The sequence below is a fragment of the Hippopotamus amphibius genome, chromosome 3 (assembly GCF_030028045.1).
Source record: "Hippopotamus amphibius kiboko isolate mHipAmp2 chromosome 3, mHipAmp2.hap2, whole genome shotgun sequence".
NCBI classification, from domain to species: Eukaryota; Metazoa; Chordata; class Mammalia; order Artiodactyla; family Hippopotamidae; genus Hippopotamus; species Hippopotamus amphibius.
In genome coordinates this window covers 145,056,484-145,072,653 of record NC_080188.1, presented here as the reverse complement: position 1 = coordinate 145,072,653, position 16,170 = coordinate 145,056,484, and the positions used below count along the sequence as shown (strand labels likewise).

At 45.1% G+C, this 16,170-nt stretch overlaps 1 protein-coding gene across 2 annotated transcripts in view; it reads left to right on the top strand.

Moving 5' to 3' along the window:
* Nucleotides 1-362: 362 nt before the first annotated feature.
* PARP1 (poly(ADP-ribose) polymerase 1) overlaps nucleotides 363-16,170 on the top strand; it is a 43,057-nt gene continuing 27,249 nt past the window's right edge. Inside the window, exons 1-4 of one of the 2 annotated variants that reach the window (XM_057728512.1) lie at nucleotides 363-711; nucleotides 5,088-5,253; nucleotides 13,110-13,225; nucleotides 14,806-15,020. In XM_057728512.1, coding sequence (XP_057584495.1) covers nucleotides 592-711; nucleotides 5,088-5,253; nucleotides 13,110-13,225; nucleotides 14,806-15,020 — 617 coding nt within the window. In that variant the 5' untranslated portion in view covers nucleotides 363-591. The remainder of the gene's footprint in view (nucleotides 712-5,087; nucleotides 5,254-13,109; nucleotides 13,226-14,805; nucleotides 15,021-16,170) is intronic. The other variant, XM_057728511.1, reaches the window with a different exon arrangement.

Genomic DNA, 16,170 nt, shown 5'->3' with positions numbered 1-16,170 from the left:
AGATTTCAGCTAGTATTCCGCCCCAACGGTCTGCAGGCTGCAGTTAGAAGCCCAGCCAGCCCAGGCTGACCTCTCTTTGACAGATAACCATATTCCCCAGCCAGCCCAGCGCCTTCCAGACCTGTCTGCCCTCCGGGGAGAGAGGATACACGTATTATAAAAGGGACAAGGGTGGAATTAGCTGTGAAGAACGTAAGCCTTCTTGGGGACAAATGGTTAAAGGGGTGGCGCCCCGTCGGTCGAAAAGCTACGGGCGCGGGGCGAGCCAGGGCCTCTGCTCCCTGCAGCCCCTTTCGAGCTCGCGCAGCCGCAGGCGCCGGGGAAAGGCCTGCCCCCCGGGCCGGCAGGGGGCGCGCGCGCCGGCGGCCCCTCCCCGTGAACGCGGACGGCGGGGCGTGCCGCCGCCAGGCATCAGCAATCTATAGCGAGCGGCGGGTGATCTGCGCGGCGTGCTCGGCGGCGGCGGCGGCGGCTCTGGGTTCTCGGACGCCGGTGGGGAACAGACCGGCGGGTGAGGCGGCGGTAGCAGCAGTGGGTGTCCGGGTCGCAGCGTCGGGCTCCCGGAGCTGCAGCGGCGGCACAAGGAGGAGCATGGCGGAGTCATCGGACAAGCTCTACCGGGTCGAGTACGCCAAGAGCGGGCGCGCCTCTTGCAAGAAATGCAGCGAGAGCATCCCCAAGGACTCGCTCCGGATGGCCATCATGGTGCAGGTGCGGGCGGAGAGGCCGCTGTGTGCGCGGCGGGGGCTTCCGCGCGTCCGAGGAGGGTGGGGGGAGGGCTGGCTGGGGGCCGCGGGCCGGGCTGGAGGCCCCGAGTCCGCGCTGGGCCTGCGGGCGCAGCTGCTGCCTCTCGTCCCGTATGGCCCGCCGGGTGGTCCCTTCCGGGGGGTTTTGTTGATCTTGCAGGAAAAGCCCGGGAAATGCGGTGTGGAGCTGGTGATGCCTTTTACTTTGTGAAAATAAGGAGCCGCTTGTATCCTTATTTCTGGGTTGGCTTTATTGCCATTCGCCTTAGGAAGAAAATGTACGCTAGTCTGGTTTTGACCTACCTTGTTCTGGAAGATTTTTGTCCTACATTGATGGTGACGACTGGCAAGTGAGGGTTTTGGGGTTTTTTTTTTTAATCTATTTTTGGCTATCATTTCACCACCCGCTCACACTCATTTTTTTAAATTATGCAAAACTATGCAAGTCGGTGTCATTTCAGTACAGTGCATTCACTTTTGGCCTAATTTATGATTTAACGTTTTCCCCAGACTTACCAAGTTCACAGACACGTTCTCTTGATGCCTTTGCAACTGTCTGGTTTGAGTAAGAGTGGCTCCTGGGGTTCCTCAGCTGCCCTTCTTGACAAATTTGGAGTTTCCCTCCGGTGGTCCCTGAGGCTTCCCATATGGTGGGAGGGGTGTTGGAGTCAGGTGATGTGCCTGGAGATTCCTGCCTCTTTCGGCTTCCAGCTCCTGTATGCCTGGGTAATCATGGTTCCCACCTGCCCTGCCCTCCCCAACTCCCAATATAAAGCTTTTTTCCAAGCTTTGTGCTCATGGTCAAAGTAACTTGATTTTCCCTCCGGATGGTGAGGCAGAATGTGTTTTAGGAATGATCAGATGGCACTGCTGCATTTGCAGTATTTACAAGGGTGGAGCGGACAGAGTACCAAAGTGCACTTAGGCTGTCTCATTTCATACTATGGCAGGGACTGGAGTTGTCATCTTGGAATCATCCTCAGGGCCACCCAGCTCAGTACCTGGCACACAGTACTTTTTCATTCAGTAAAAACTCGCTGAGCACCTTTTAGGTTCCAGGTACTGTTAGGTACTAGGGGCACAAGGAGAAACTCCACCCCGGGAAGCTTCCAGTTTGGTTAAAAGGGTGATGACTGGTAAACATTTCTGTACAGGGCTGGGTGCCACTTGATGGAGCTGTACCCTAGGCATGATGTACCCAGGATGGGAGCTCGCGACAGAAGTGGCAGGAAGTTGAGGATGGAGAGGTGGACAAGGCCTACCGTTTGAGGAGCCGTATCTCCCACAGAGCATCTTTTCATTTCACCCTAATGTATGGGCAGCAGATCATACGAAGTTCCTGTTAGTGGAGGGGTTCTTAACCTGGAGTCTGTGGGATGGCAGATAGAACTCAAGAGGTCCGTGAGTTTCGATGAGAAAAAAACATGCATCCATCCCTATCATCACTAGACTTTAGTTACAATTCATTTTTCCCTGCAATTAGGAATATAAGCTGCAAAGCAAAGGTATATTAGCAGTACCTGTGATTTTTCTCATCAATAGTAGATACTGTTATTTTCATATCACTTTACAGTTGTTGGGGATTTCTTAAAATAACAATTTACACTCGTCACTACAAGATCACAGTAGTTATTAAAGTGGATACTATATCTTGTTATTTAATGTTGTAAAGCTTGTAGATTACTGTATCCCAGTAAACTTTTTAAATGTTCTGATAATTATTTCAATATAATTGATTTCCTTTGTGAGCCTGTGTATTTTATTGTGCATATTTAAATGTTAGTCTGAGAAAGGGACACCCATTGGCTTCACTGGACAGCCGATGAGGACCCGTTCTATTGGGAAGGACAGACAGAAAATCTCAGTCCATCCAGTGTGTGGAGACAAGAAGGACACTGGTGAGGAATGAAGAGGGTTGGCTCTGTCTAGCAGAGTCAAGGCGGTTCCACTGAGTAATCATTTCCTGAACCAAAGAAAGTTTAGCATTCTGGGCCCTCCTTCTTCATACTTGATAGTGAAGGAAATTATTATTAAAATTAAGTGTGCTTTTCTCTAATTGTAATTGGGGGTGGAGTTTTAACTCAGAATGCAACATTGGTCTTGTAGGCTGAGCTGATGAAGGCCAGAAAGAAAGAAGCCATTCTTCCCCCCTCCCCACCACCTCCCTTGGATTTAAATACCTTCTTTTACATTTGTATGGGAGGATTGTTCTCTGAGTATCAAATACCTGATACTTTAGCTGGCATGCCCTGGGGCAGCCTCGAGGGGATGAACTGAGGGTGTGAACGGAGCCTTCTAGCCTTTTGACTTATTGGTGTTCTTGGGAGGGCCTGCAGCCAACTGCATGTTGACTTTCTTTGTAGTAATGGTCATTTCACGCTCTCTGTGGGGTAGGCTGGCCGTGGTATAGTCTCCTTTTATGGCCTGTTTCTCTGGAAACAGACTGAGAGTGGCTGGGTGAGGACCCTGGTGCATGGTAGGCGCTCACGTTTGCTGAGTATACAGCCAAGGATTCTGCTCGCTCGAGCCTAGTAGCTGCCAAGTGGAGGCAGTCGTCTTGTGACCTTGGTACAGGTCCCTTCCTGCTGTATCATTCTCAGTCCTCAGTTCTACAGTAAAGCCTTCCTTGGTTAAGGGATCTTTTCTCTTGAGGGAGGACAGGGACCCTAACAGTTCCCCAAGCTTGTGCTGTGAGTACGCCCTTGTGCAGACCTCTCTGGTGACTGGCACTGCTGGTGATTGGGAGCACAGCACCCAGACCAAAGTGTAAGGGTCAGGTGTGGGGCCCCAGCAGAGCCAGGAAGAAATGCCACAGCCGTGAGTTCCAGTGGGGGGTTAGGGTCGGGAACAAATGCCACGGTTATGCGTTCCAGTGAGGGGTAAAGCCCTGAGCCACGTGTCCCCCATTGCTCTTAGAGGAGGTGTAGACGGGTCTCACGGCAGGAAGAGCCAGGTCAAGGCCACCGCAGATGTTGTAACAAGATGTCTAGATGCTTAACGATGTGTCAGCTGCCTTGGTGAAAGTTTGAGAGCCAGGGCACGTCTGCTCTCTGAAATGCCATTTGTTGTCTGGTTGGGAGTGGGGAGGGCTGTCTTAGGTTTGGAGGGAGCATCTTTTCTACCACAGGAGTTCCTCCATCCCACCTTTCTTCCTCTTTCCTCCAGACTTGGGGCATACCACACTCTTTGAGTGCCTACTGTGAGTGGACATTGCCAGTAACTAGCAAGACAGGAATCTTGCCTCTCGGGGAGCTTCTAACCTGATGCAGAACAGACATTGATCAAATAATAACCCAAATGGATCTTAACTCTGAGGGGGTATAGGAAAGGGGCGTTATGGGACCTGAGGAAGTGCTGTTCGCTCCGGGTAGGGCTGGGCAACATTCTGGGCCCAGGGGACAGCCAGTGCTGCTGTAAACCCAAGCTACTTGATGCTGAGGAGTCCTTGTGCCCCAGCCTTACTAACCGTATATTTTAATAACGTATATTAAATATACGGTATATTTAATACCATATGTTAAATATATGGTGTATTTAATACCATGTATGTAAATCCGTATATTAAATCCTACCTCGTAGGAGAGGGCCAGTTGGGGGATCTTGTCACTGCTTTTTCAGAGTACTTCCCCTGTCCTTACAACTCCATCCTGAAAGTTCTACATGGTATTTATTTTTAATGCTGTTTTATGTCATCTGCTTGACATTTAGATTTATGTTCTATCAAAGCAGATGTTTGAGGCCTCGCTTGCTTCGGTCAGAACCGTTTGTATATTTTTAAGTACCTCTTCCTACCGAGTGGTATAGAGCAGTGTAGTGGAAAGAACTGTGGTCACGCGTTCACGTGGTTGAGGCTGAGTCACTTGCTGCCTGTCTGACCCCCCACCCCAGGCAACAGTGAAGTGGGGGTGCTGGTTCCCCAGGGGCAGCTGCAGAGTGTCCCATGATGGCTGGTGAAGGGCAGCAGGGACCTCCCTGCTGCTGGGGGTGGGGTGCCCCCCCCTCCCTTTCACTCTCCCTCGTAGAAGTCCTTCATTCCATTCCACACACATTTGCGTGGCTTGCTGCCAGCGTGACACTTCTCTGACACATTTGCTAGGTCTGGTGCCTTATCTGGGACTCATTCCCCATCGTTCTAAGTGCACAGAGCCCTTTGGACCACGCGGGCCCTGGCAGCCTGGCCTTGGGGGTGGGGCCTCTCCCCATATGAGGGTGCAGGACGCAGGACTTGGGTCTCCTGTGCCCTCACCAAGCTCTGGGTTATGGTTACTGAGCCTGTGACTGAAACGCAGGCTGGGCCTGAGGCTCACTGATCTTTTTCCGCCTCTGATTCCGCCCTTCTAGTCGCCCATGTTCGATGGGAAAGTCCCGCACTGGTACCACTTCTCCTGCTTCTGGAAGGTCGGCCACTCCATCCGGCACCCTGATGTTGAGGTGGACGGGTTCTCCGAGCTCCGCTGGGACGACCAGCAGAAGGTCAAGAAGACAGCTGAGGCTGGAGGAGTGACTGGTGCGTGCACACCAGGGAGGTGCAGGGATTGCCCCAACCCCGAAGCTTCCCTGGGTGGGGGGTCCTTTCTGTGAGAGCAAAGGAAAGATCCTTTAGCTCACCCCTCTCTTATTTCAGCAGTGCTTCAGTGACCCAGTGTTGTCCTCTTTGGTGCAGGATATTATTTTTCCAGGTGCTTGAAATGTAGCCTTTAAATTTGTTATGGTGGTTGTCTTTAATAGACATTGTTTTTAGGGTAGTTTTAGGTTCACAGCAAAATAAAGCAGAAGTTACAGAAAGTTCCGGTATACCCACAGAGGCATGACCTCCACCACCATCAGCATCCCCCAGCAGATGATTTATTTGTTACAGTCACTGAACCTACATTGACACATCACCTAAAGTCCATAGTTTGTATTAGCCATCACTCGTGGTATTGTGCATCTTACATGGGTTTGGGCAAATGGATAAATGACGTGTATCCATTGTTATAATGTCATACAGAGTATTTCCACTACCCTATAAAATTCCTCTGTATTCCACTTGTTAATACCTCCCTCTCCCAACCCCTGGAAACCACTGATGTTTTTCCTGTCTACATAGTTTCATCTTTTCTAGAATGTCACATGGTTAGAATCACACAGTATGTAACCTGTTCAGATTGGCTTATTTCACTTAGTAATATGCATTTAAGGTTCCTGCATGTCTTTTCACAGCTTGATAACATTTCTTTTGGGCACTGAATAATATTCTATTGTCTGGAGGTATCACAGTGTATTTATCTATTCACCTACTGAAAGACACCTGGGTGCTTCCAAGTTTTGGCAGTTATAAATACAACTACTGTAAATGTCCACGTGCAGGGTTTTGGGTGAACCTAAGTTTTCAACTCATTTGGATAAATACCAAGACACACAGTTGCTGGATTGTATGGTAAGAGTATGTTTAGACAGCGAGCTGTCTTCCAAAGTGGCCAAACCATTTACATTCCTACCAGCAGTGAATGAGATTTCCTATTACTTCATGTTCTTAGCAGCATTTGTTACCAGTGTTTTGGATTTTGGCAGTCTAATAGGTTTGTAGTGGTATCTTATTTTAATTTGCAATTTACTAGTACCATATAATGTTGAGCATCTTTTCACATGTTTACTTGCCATCTGTATATATTCTTTTGGTAAGGGATCTGTTAAGATATTTTCCCATTTTTAATCAGGTTCATTTTATTGAGTTCTTTGTACAGTTTAGACAGCAGTCCTTGATCAGATGTGTCTTTTGCAAGTATCATCTCCCAGTTTGTGGCTTGTCTTTTTTATTCTCTTGGCACTGTCTTTTATATAGTAGACAGTTTTCATTTTAATAAAGTCTAGCATATCAATTATTTCTTTCATGTACTGGGTCCCGTATTGTATCTAAAAAGTCATCAGCATACCCAAGGTCATCTAGATTTTCTCCCATGTTATCTTCTCGGAGTTTTATAGTTTTGTGTTTTATCAATACATTTAAGTCTGTGATCCTTTTTTTTTTTAAGCTCTTTATTGGAGTATAATTGCTTTACACTGTTGTGCCAATTTCTGCTGTACAACAAAGTGAATCAGCTGTATTTATACATATATCCCCATATCCCCTCCCTCCAAAGACGCCTCTCACCCTCCCTTTCCCAGCCCTCTAAGTCATCAAGTTGATCTCCCTGGAGTTGATCTCCCTGTGTTATGCAGCAGCTTTGCACTAGCTATCTATTTTACATTTGGTACTGTATATATATGTCAATGCTACTCTCACGTTGTCCCAGCTTCCCTTTTGCACGCAGCACCCCCGCCCCCGTGTCCTGAGGTCCGTTCTCTACATCTGCATCTTTATTCTTGCTCTGCCACTGGGTTCATCAGTACCATTTTTTTAGATTCCATATATCTGCATTAGCATACAGTATTTGTTTTTCTCTTTCTGGCTTACTTCACTCTGTATGACAGATTCTGAGTCCATCCACCTTGCCACAAATAACTCAATTTCATTCCTTTTTATGGCTGAGTAATATTCCATTGTATATATGTGCCACATCTTGATCCATTCATCTGTTGATGGGCATTTAGGTTGCTTCCATATCCTGGCTATTGGAAATAGTGCTGCAGTGAACATTGTGGTACGTGTTTCTTTTTGGATTATGGTTTTCTCAGAGTATATGCCCAATAGTGAGATTGCTGGGTCGTGTGGAAGTTCTATTTTTAGTTTTTTAAGGAGTCTCCATGCTGTTTTTCAAAGTGGCTGTACCAATTTACATTCCCGCCAACAATGCAGGGGGGTTCCCTTTTCTCTGCACCCTCTCCAGCATTTATTGTTTCTAGATTTTTTGATGATGGCCATTCTGACCAGTGTGAGGTGATACCTCATTATGGCTTTGACTTGCATTTCTCTCATGATCAGTGATGTTGAGCATCTTCTCATGTGTTTCTTAGCCATCTGCATGTCTTTGGAGAAATGTCTGTTCAGGTCTTCCGTCCATTTTTGGATTGGGTTGTTTGCTTTTTTGATATTGAGCTGCATGAGCTGCTTGTGTATTTTGGAGATTAATCCTTTGTCAGTTGCTTCATTGGCAAATATTTTCTCCCATTCTGAGGGTTGTCTTCTTGTCTTGTTTATGGTTTCTTTCGCTGTGCAAAAGCTTTTAAGTTTCATTAGGTCCCATTTGTTTATTTTTGATGTTATTTTCATTATTCTAGGAGATGGGTCAAAAAGGAACTTGCTTTGATGTATGTCATAGAGTGTTCTGTCTATGTTTTCCTCTAAGACTTTTATAGTGTCTGGCCTTACACGTGATCCATTTTGAATTGACGTTTGTGGCAGGTCTTCTTCAATATCGTATTGGCTTTTCTGGGTCTTCTGCTTCTCCGTATGAGCTTTGGTCAGTTTGTCAGTATCCACAAACTTAACTCACTGAGATGCCTTTAAATTTTAAACAGTCAGTTTTTTGGGGGCACCTTTTGAAGGAGATCTCCTGAGACTGCATTCTCATTTCTCTGCCTTCCTGTGAACTGACCCAGTTTTTAACTGTTATAGTGCCTCCAGGCTGTTGATGGGAACAAAAAGTTTAAATTGTCTCATACCCTATAATTCAGAGAGAAGTATCAGTAATATTGTGGGATGTCTTATTAGAAAATTATTATTATTATTATTATTATTTTAATTTTATTTATTTATCATTTTTTGGGGGGGTACACTAAGTTCAATCATCTGTTTTTATACACGTATCCCCGTATTCCCTCCCTTCCTTGACTCCCCCCCTCAAGTCCCCCCCACCCTCCCCGCCCCAGAGAAAATTATTTTCTATTCAAATATTGATGCATGTGTGTTTTCATTCCTGCAGAAATAGGATTCTGCCTTAAGTATTAACTTTTTTTAACATTCAATCACCCTTTTTTGTGGTAAAATATACATAACACAGTATTTACCATCTTAACCTTTTTTTTTAAGAACTTTTATTGAGATGCAGTTGACATACAATAAACTGCATCTATTCAAAGTGTACAATTTGATATTTTTTTCCCCACCAGTAATGTATACATGGCAATCCCAATCTTCCAATTCATTCTTAACCATTTTTAAGTGCACATTTCAGTGGTATTAAAAGTGCATTCACGTTGTTACGCAGCCGTCACCACCATTCATCTTCCAGACTTTTCCATCTTCCCAGCTAATTCTCCATGCTCATTAAACAGTGACTGCTCATCCCGCCCCACCCCCGACCCCCATCTCTGGCAATCACTGTTGTTTCTGTCTCTGTGAATCTGACTACTTCTGAGTACCTCGTATAAGTGGACTCATACAGTATTTATCCTTTTTTGTTTGGCTTATGGTATATTTGTCCATTTGTGTCTGACTTATTTCACTCAGCATAATGTCTTCAGTGTTCACTCATTTGGCGTGTGTCAGCATTTCCTTCCTTTTTAAGGCTGAATAATATTCTGTGTGGCTGTATCAGATTCTCTTTATCCATTCATTCGTTGATGGACATTTGGGTTGTTTCTACCTTTTGGTGGTTGGTGAGCGCTGGTATACAAATACCTGTTCCAGACCCTGCTTTCTGTTCTCTTCTGTATATACCTGGAAGTGGAATTGCTGGATCTGTGGTTATTCTGCGTTCCGTTTTTTGTGTAAACTGCAGTACTATTTGCCACAGCAGCTGCGGGATTATACATCCCCACCAACAATATACGGGGTTCCAATTTCTCCACATCCTTAACACTTTTATCTTCTGGATTTTGGGGGGTTTTTTTGGTTTTTCAGGATTTTTTTTTTTTTTAATAGTAGTCTTGCTAATGATTTGAAGTGATCTCTCGTGATCTTGATTTGTATTTCCCCGTACCTACCTATTGCATTTTACAGCTTAATATTTACCCTTCAGGGTAAAAGTTACAGATTTCCATCATTATTGTTAAAGGTACATAGTATTTGTTTATTGAGGTCTTGCTGCATTTTGTACATCATTCAAGTATCTGACATATGTTAATTTCATTGAATCCTTGCCGCAGCCCTTTATCAGTTTTTCCAGTTGAGGAGCTGAAACACTTAGAGGTTAGGTAAGTGGCCTAGGGTTACACTGGTGGTAAATGCCTGAGCCAAGATTCAAATGCAGACTCTCGCTTTTGAAACTAGAGTTTAAACCATTTGGCTCTATTACAAATAGAACTGCCTCAAATTTCTTGTATATCCTGGGCACCTGTCCAGTTATTTCTTTAATTTGAAGAGGGGGGAATACTGCTGAAAGAAATGAACTGTTTGAAGGCCTTGTGTGTGTGTGTGCCAACTTGCCTTTCAGTTCCACTTGTACCAACAATATGTGATGTACCCATTTCTCCACTTCCGCACCATCCCTGAGTATTTTCATTCCTTTTCATTTTGCTCCTAGTGAGATAGAACATTTTGTCGTGTTGATCAGTTGTTTGCATTACTGTGATAGTTGTGTGTGTCCTTGCCTCATTTTTCTTTTAGGCTGTTTTGTCTTTTCCTTAATGAAATGTGAAAGAAACTAATTCTTGGTCTCGTGTTTTGCAAATATTTTTCCTAGTTTGACATTTTTTCTTTTATTTATTGGATGTTTTGTCACATTGAAGCTTCATCTTTGACTAAGTGTTCTTGTCATATCTGTTTTCTCACAGTACATGTTTTTGGTATTTTGAAATCTTTCATCTGGAATTTTAAAAAAATACAGTTATATGAACAGACTTTATGTGTACAGTTCAGTGAGTTTTGACAAATGCATACACACATCTAACACACCATCAAATTTCTGTTACCCTCTCCTCCCCCACCCCCCCCAGAAAGGTCCCTTATGCCCTTTCTGAGTCATCCTCCCCTTCAGCAAGGTAACTACTGTTCTGATTTCTATCCCTGTGGCTTAATTTTGTGTGATTTAGAGTTTCGGGGAAAACCAATAGTGCATATTTCTCTCGTAAGCTGCTATTGCTCAGCGTAATGTCTGTGAGACTCATCCAGGTTGTCTAGAGTGTCATCAGTTCTTTTTTTATTATTGAGGAGTAGTCCTTTGATTATATCACAATTTGTTTATCCATTCTCCTGTTGGTGACTTTTAGGTTATTGACAGTTTGGGGCTATTACAGCCACTAGGAACACTTGTGTACAAGCTCTGTATGTACAAGTGCTCTCATTTCTCTTGGGTAAATACCTAGGAATGGAGTGGTAGATCGTACAGTAGATGTACGTTCAGCTTTTTAAAGAAAGTGTCAAACTGCTTTCCAAAGTGGTTGTACCATTTTACATTGCCACTAGCACTGAATGAGAGTTTCTCCACATCCTCGCCAGCACTTGGTTTGGTCACTCTTTTTATATTAGCCATTCTAATAAGTGTGTAGTGATATCATGGTTTTAATCTGCAGGGGTCTTTTTATTCTTGAGTTGTTAGAATTCTTAGAATATTTTAGGTGTGTGTCCTCTATTAGATATAAATAACGCAAAAACCTTTTCTCAGAGGTTTGCCTTTTTGTTTATTTACTGACATTTTTTTGAAGAGCAATAGTTTTTCATTTTGATGAAGTCCAATTTGTTGGGGGTTTTTGTTTGTTTGGGGTGGGGGGTACTACTTTCTGTCTCCTAAGAAATATTTGCCTACTCTTTAAGATCATTGAAGGATATACTTCAAAACTTCTGGAAGTTTTGTGGTTTTAGCTTATCTTAAATTATTTTATTTAATTTTATTTATCTTAAATTAACTTTGTGTTAGGTGTGAGGAACACTGTTGTTGTTGTTGTTTCCCCATGTGGTTATTGTTTTGTTCCAACACCATTTGTTGAAAAGACTTTGGCTTCCTTGTCAAAATCAGTTGACGATAGGTCTGTATCTGGTCTCTATTTGGTTCCATTGATTCTTGTGTCTACTCATACTCCACTGTTTTAATGACTGTAACCTTTTAGTAAGTCATGAAATTTTGTAGTGTAATTCCTCTAAATTTGTTCTTTTGCAATAATATTTTTAATATTACTAGGTTGTTTGTCATCTCCCTACAGATTTTGTGGTAAACTCGTCAATTTCTCCCTCAAAAAAGCTTGCTAGGATTTTGATTGGCATTGCATCAAATCTGTAGATCAAATTGGGGATTATTGACATCTTAATAAATTGAGTCTTTCGACCCATAAACATGATATTTATTTCTTCTTTAATTTCAGCAAAGTCTTATAGATGCAGTGTAGAGAGAGGTCTTGTATGTCTTATTAAATTTATCTCTAAGTATTCTGTGTATTTTAATGCTGTTTAAATAGTAGTATGCTTTAATTTCTTTTTCTAGTATGTTTACTGTCAGTATATAGAAGTGTTTTGTATTGACCTTGTGCTCAGCAAATTTGCTAAACTCACTTAATGGTACTAGTGATGTTTTTGTAGATTCCTAAGGGTAATCCCAGTTACAATCATGTCATCTACAAATAGAGATGGCTTTACTTGTTCTTTTCTAAACTTACACTTCTTATTTCTTTTTCTTGCCTGAATGCGCTTGCTAGAACCTCCAGCACAGTGTTGCCTGTGGTAAGAGAAGACAGCCTTGCCTTTTTCCTGATCTTGGGAGAGAAACATTCAGTCTTGGAATTTATTTTTATATAAGAAAAGAGTCTAGCTTTTTTCCGAAATGCTTGGCCATTTTCCCCCAAGATTCTTTATTGAATGATTCAGTCTTTCCCTACTAATTAAGAGTGCCACCTTACCACATATTGGATTCTTTTTTTTTCTTTTGATTATGGGGTTTTCGTTTGTTTTCTGGTGTTATCTGTAAGCTCTCTTGCTTTTGTTTTTTTAATCGAAGTATAGTTGATGTACAATAGTATATAAGTTACAGGTGTGCGACTCACAGTTTTTAAAGGTTATATTACATTTATAGTTACTATAAAATATTGACTGTATTCCCCATGTTGTCCAGTATATCCTTGTAGGTCCACATATTTAATTCTTACATATGCTTGTGTCTGGTTCTGTATCAGCATACTCCCTTTAATTCAACATGCAGCTTTGACAAATGAGAGTATAATGGAAATTAGAAGGCAGAGTTGGAATTTAGCATAGTACAAGGCTTTTATAGTAAGCACTTAGAATAAGTTCTTTCCAAGGTGAGGAAGGGGGCTGCAGAGGAAATAGACGGGGATTGTGAGACCACCACCAGCTAACATTGTGCTGTTTCCAGAAGCCTGTCAGAAAATTTTTTATTTTATTGCCAGTAAAGAAGCTATATTAACCAACCACAATGGTTAGAAACAAGCATAGCTGAGATGGACACAAGGTGTCCTGGTAGAGGAATCCCAAGAGGTAGAGGAGGAGGACAGGGGCTCCTTGGAGCTACACTAAGGCTGTTGAAATGATTGTGGCTGTGTTTGATGTTTCAGGCAAAAGCCAAGATGGAGTTGGCAGCAAGACGGAGAAGACGTTGGGTGACTTTGCAGCAGAGTACGCGAAGTCCAACAGAAGCACGTGCAAGGGCTGCATGGAGAAGATAGAAAAAGTGAGAGCTTGGGACTTCACCTGTCCGACTTTCTGGATTTCGAGTGTTGGATGTCATTGGATATCTCCGAAGAAAAGAAAAAGTAGAGGCTTTAGGAGCTGGCTCAACACTAGTGATTAAAAAAGTGAAGATCTTAGTAGAGACAGGAGATGACAATGGCTTTCCTTCCAGGCAGGTCTGGCCCTGATCATTCACGGTCTAGCCCTCGTGTATATCGCTGCGCCTGCTCTTAGGAGACCTGGGAGAGTTTGGAAAACATTTGCACAAGGGGTCTCTCGTGGGCTCCGCAGTGACGTGGGGGAAGCTGTGTTCTATGGTAGGATTAAGTTTAAGGAGTATGTTTGTTCCGTGGTGTGAGCCTCCAGGAACTTAATCAGGAACTTCATTAACTACCCTCCCCTGCCAACTCTCGTCCCTGAAGACTGACAGCTGGTCGGGGGGAATGATGGCTGAGTAGCACGGACGCGGGTGGCCGGCCTGTGCCCTTTAGCTTCATTACCCAAGATCCTCTGATCATAGGTAAACATTCTGGTTGATTAATTCAGGACATTGATTGAAGGTGTCTACCTCCTCAGTATTGTACAGGAAATTGAGGTGAGTCAGTGGGTATTTAGAAAGGAAAAACATGAAATTGCTAGATCTTCTCTTCCAGCTACCTTCAACCACAAGAATTTGAGGCGAAAGTTAAGGTTCCAAAGGGAACGCCTGAGGCTGTGTGCTGTTGAGTGTTGCTTGTCCTTAAGTGGAGTGGTGTCAGTGCTCCTTGTTCCAGGGTTTCTCATCTGGGGCTCACAGGCATGAAACTCACTAGGAGTGTCAGGCCTGAGAATTGTAAACCTGGGCAGGATGGCAGGAGTGGATTCTAGCTTACGGGTTGATTACTACATTTTAAGGGGGCTTCATATGCGTAAAGAGACTGGAGAGTCTGGGTGGGGGGATTGCAGAAAATCCCTGCTAGAATTGGGGCCTGCTCTTCTGGGCCTGCAGTATAGTGTCCTAGGTGTTGTTCTTATGTCTGCACCAGGTCAGCAGAACATCCTCAGGGTAATGTTATTACTTCCTCACTTGCACAGGCAGCTAGGTAGGAGGGTAACTAGTTGGACTTGACCCCCCGCCTTTTTGGGGGGGTGCTGCATTTAGTCTTCATTGCTATGAGCGGGCTTTCTCTGGTTGTGGCAAGTGGGGCTACTCTTCGTTGTGGTGTCTTCTCTTGTTGTGGAGCATGGGCTCTAGACTCCTGGCTTCAGTAATTGCAGCACACAGGCTCAGTGGTTGTGGCTTGCAGGCTCAGTAGTTGTGGCACACAGGCTTAGTTGCTTCGCAGCATGTGGGATCTTCCTGGACAAGGGCTCGAACCCGTGTCCCCTGCCTTGGCAGGCAGATTCTTAGCCACTGCACCACCAGGGAAGTCCTGACCCCATTTTAAATAGGGGTGCTGAGACTTGAGAGTAACATAATCCTTGGTGATATAAAAGAGCCAAAACCTCCCAGCCTTTGGTGTGGACCTGGTCACCCCTGGGCCCCCGATGTTTGACCATCCTTCCTTATATCTCTTTGGTAACACGTGGATTTTCCTACAGGGCCAGGTACGCCTGTCCAAGAAGATGCTGGACCCTGAGAAGCCCCAGCTGGGCATGATCGACCGCTGGTACCACCCAAACTGCTTTGTTCAGAACAGGGAGGAGCTGGGCTTCCGGCCGGAGTACAGCGCGAGCCAGCTCAAAGGCTTCAGCCTCCTCACCGCTGAGGACAGAGAAGCTCTGAAGAAGCAGCTCCCGGGCACCAAGAGTGAAGGGTGGGTGGAGGGGCAGCGGGTGGCCCATGGGGCTCCAGGGAGGGGCTTCACACAGGCTCAGAGTCCATACCACTCCTGTGTTCCTCTTGCTACCCGTCAGAAAGCTGGGGGTTCTGTTGGGGGGTGGGGAACAGCAGAGCCCCACCCCTTCCCCAGCTGAGGCCCCACAGGACAGAGCAGTGCATTTTCCTGCTGCTCCTAGTAGTCTATTCCCCGTCCCTCATCTGACCTCCACGGACAGGCGGAGAGCGAGTCCCGCTTTCCCCCTGCTCTATCTGAGCATTCACTGGCTGGAGTCCACCACCACCTTTCCTCTGACTCCTGTGTGACCCACTTTCGTGTCCCTCTAACATCCTCGTGTGTGGATGTGTCCCTGTGTGTGGGGGTCTCTGAGAATGGTGCTGGGAGAATCTTGACTTTTTAAATGGGGGGGTGGGGGGGGGGGCCGTCGATAAGCAGTTACCTGGCTGAGAGTTCAGAGTGGTGTGAGTTCCGCACGGGGTTAACGTTTAGGTCCTGCGTTCCCTCTGCGGGTCGCGCAGCCCAGCTGCTTGGTGACGCGCACGAGGGGGCGTGGCAGCGCTGTGGTGTGCACCTTGCTCCTTGGACAGTGTGGGGTCGGGGAGACCCCACTCCTCCTCATCAAGCAGCCTTCACACACTATTTCGGTTCAAAACACACAGGTTTATTGCACAGCACATGTGGTTCTGGAATGTGAAAGCTGGAAAGTCAGACCCATAGATTTAAAAATCTTCAGGGCACTCTGACATGTGATGTAGGTGTAGACATGCACAAGCTCACACGTACACTGTAACAGCCAGAATGGGTTGAGCACTTTGGGTGTGCCGGGCACTATGCTAAGCCTTTTACAGAGGGTATAGCTTTTAACCATCAAGGTAAATGACCTTACAATGTAGATGATACTCTTTCCCCCGTTTTTATGGATGAAGAAAAATCCTCCCTCTTGATCTCAGGCCTGTGTGATGGCTGAAAGTGAGTATTAAGCACCGTGGCTGACCTGCCCTGTTTTCTAGGGGCTGCTGATGACCCTCAGTGGCCTCTCTCACGTCAGGGATGATGCTGCTAAACTTGGCAATGCTTGCTGGCCCAGCTGAGGCAGACTGGTTGGCAGTGCCTAGACCTCTGCTGC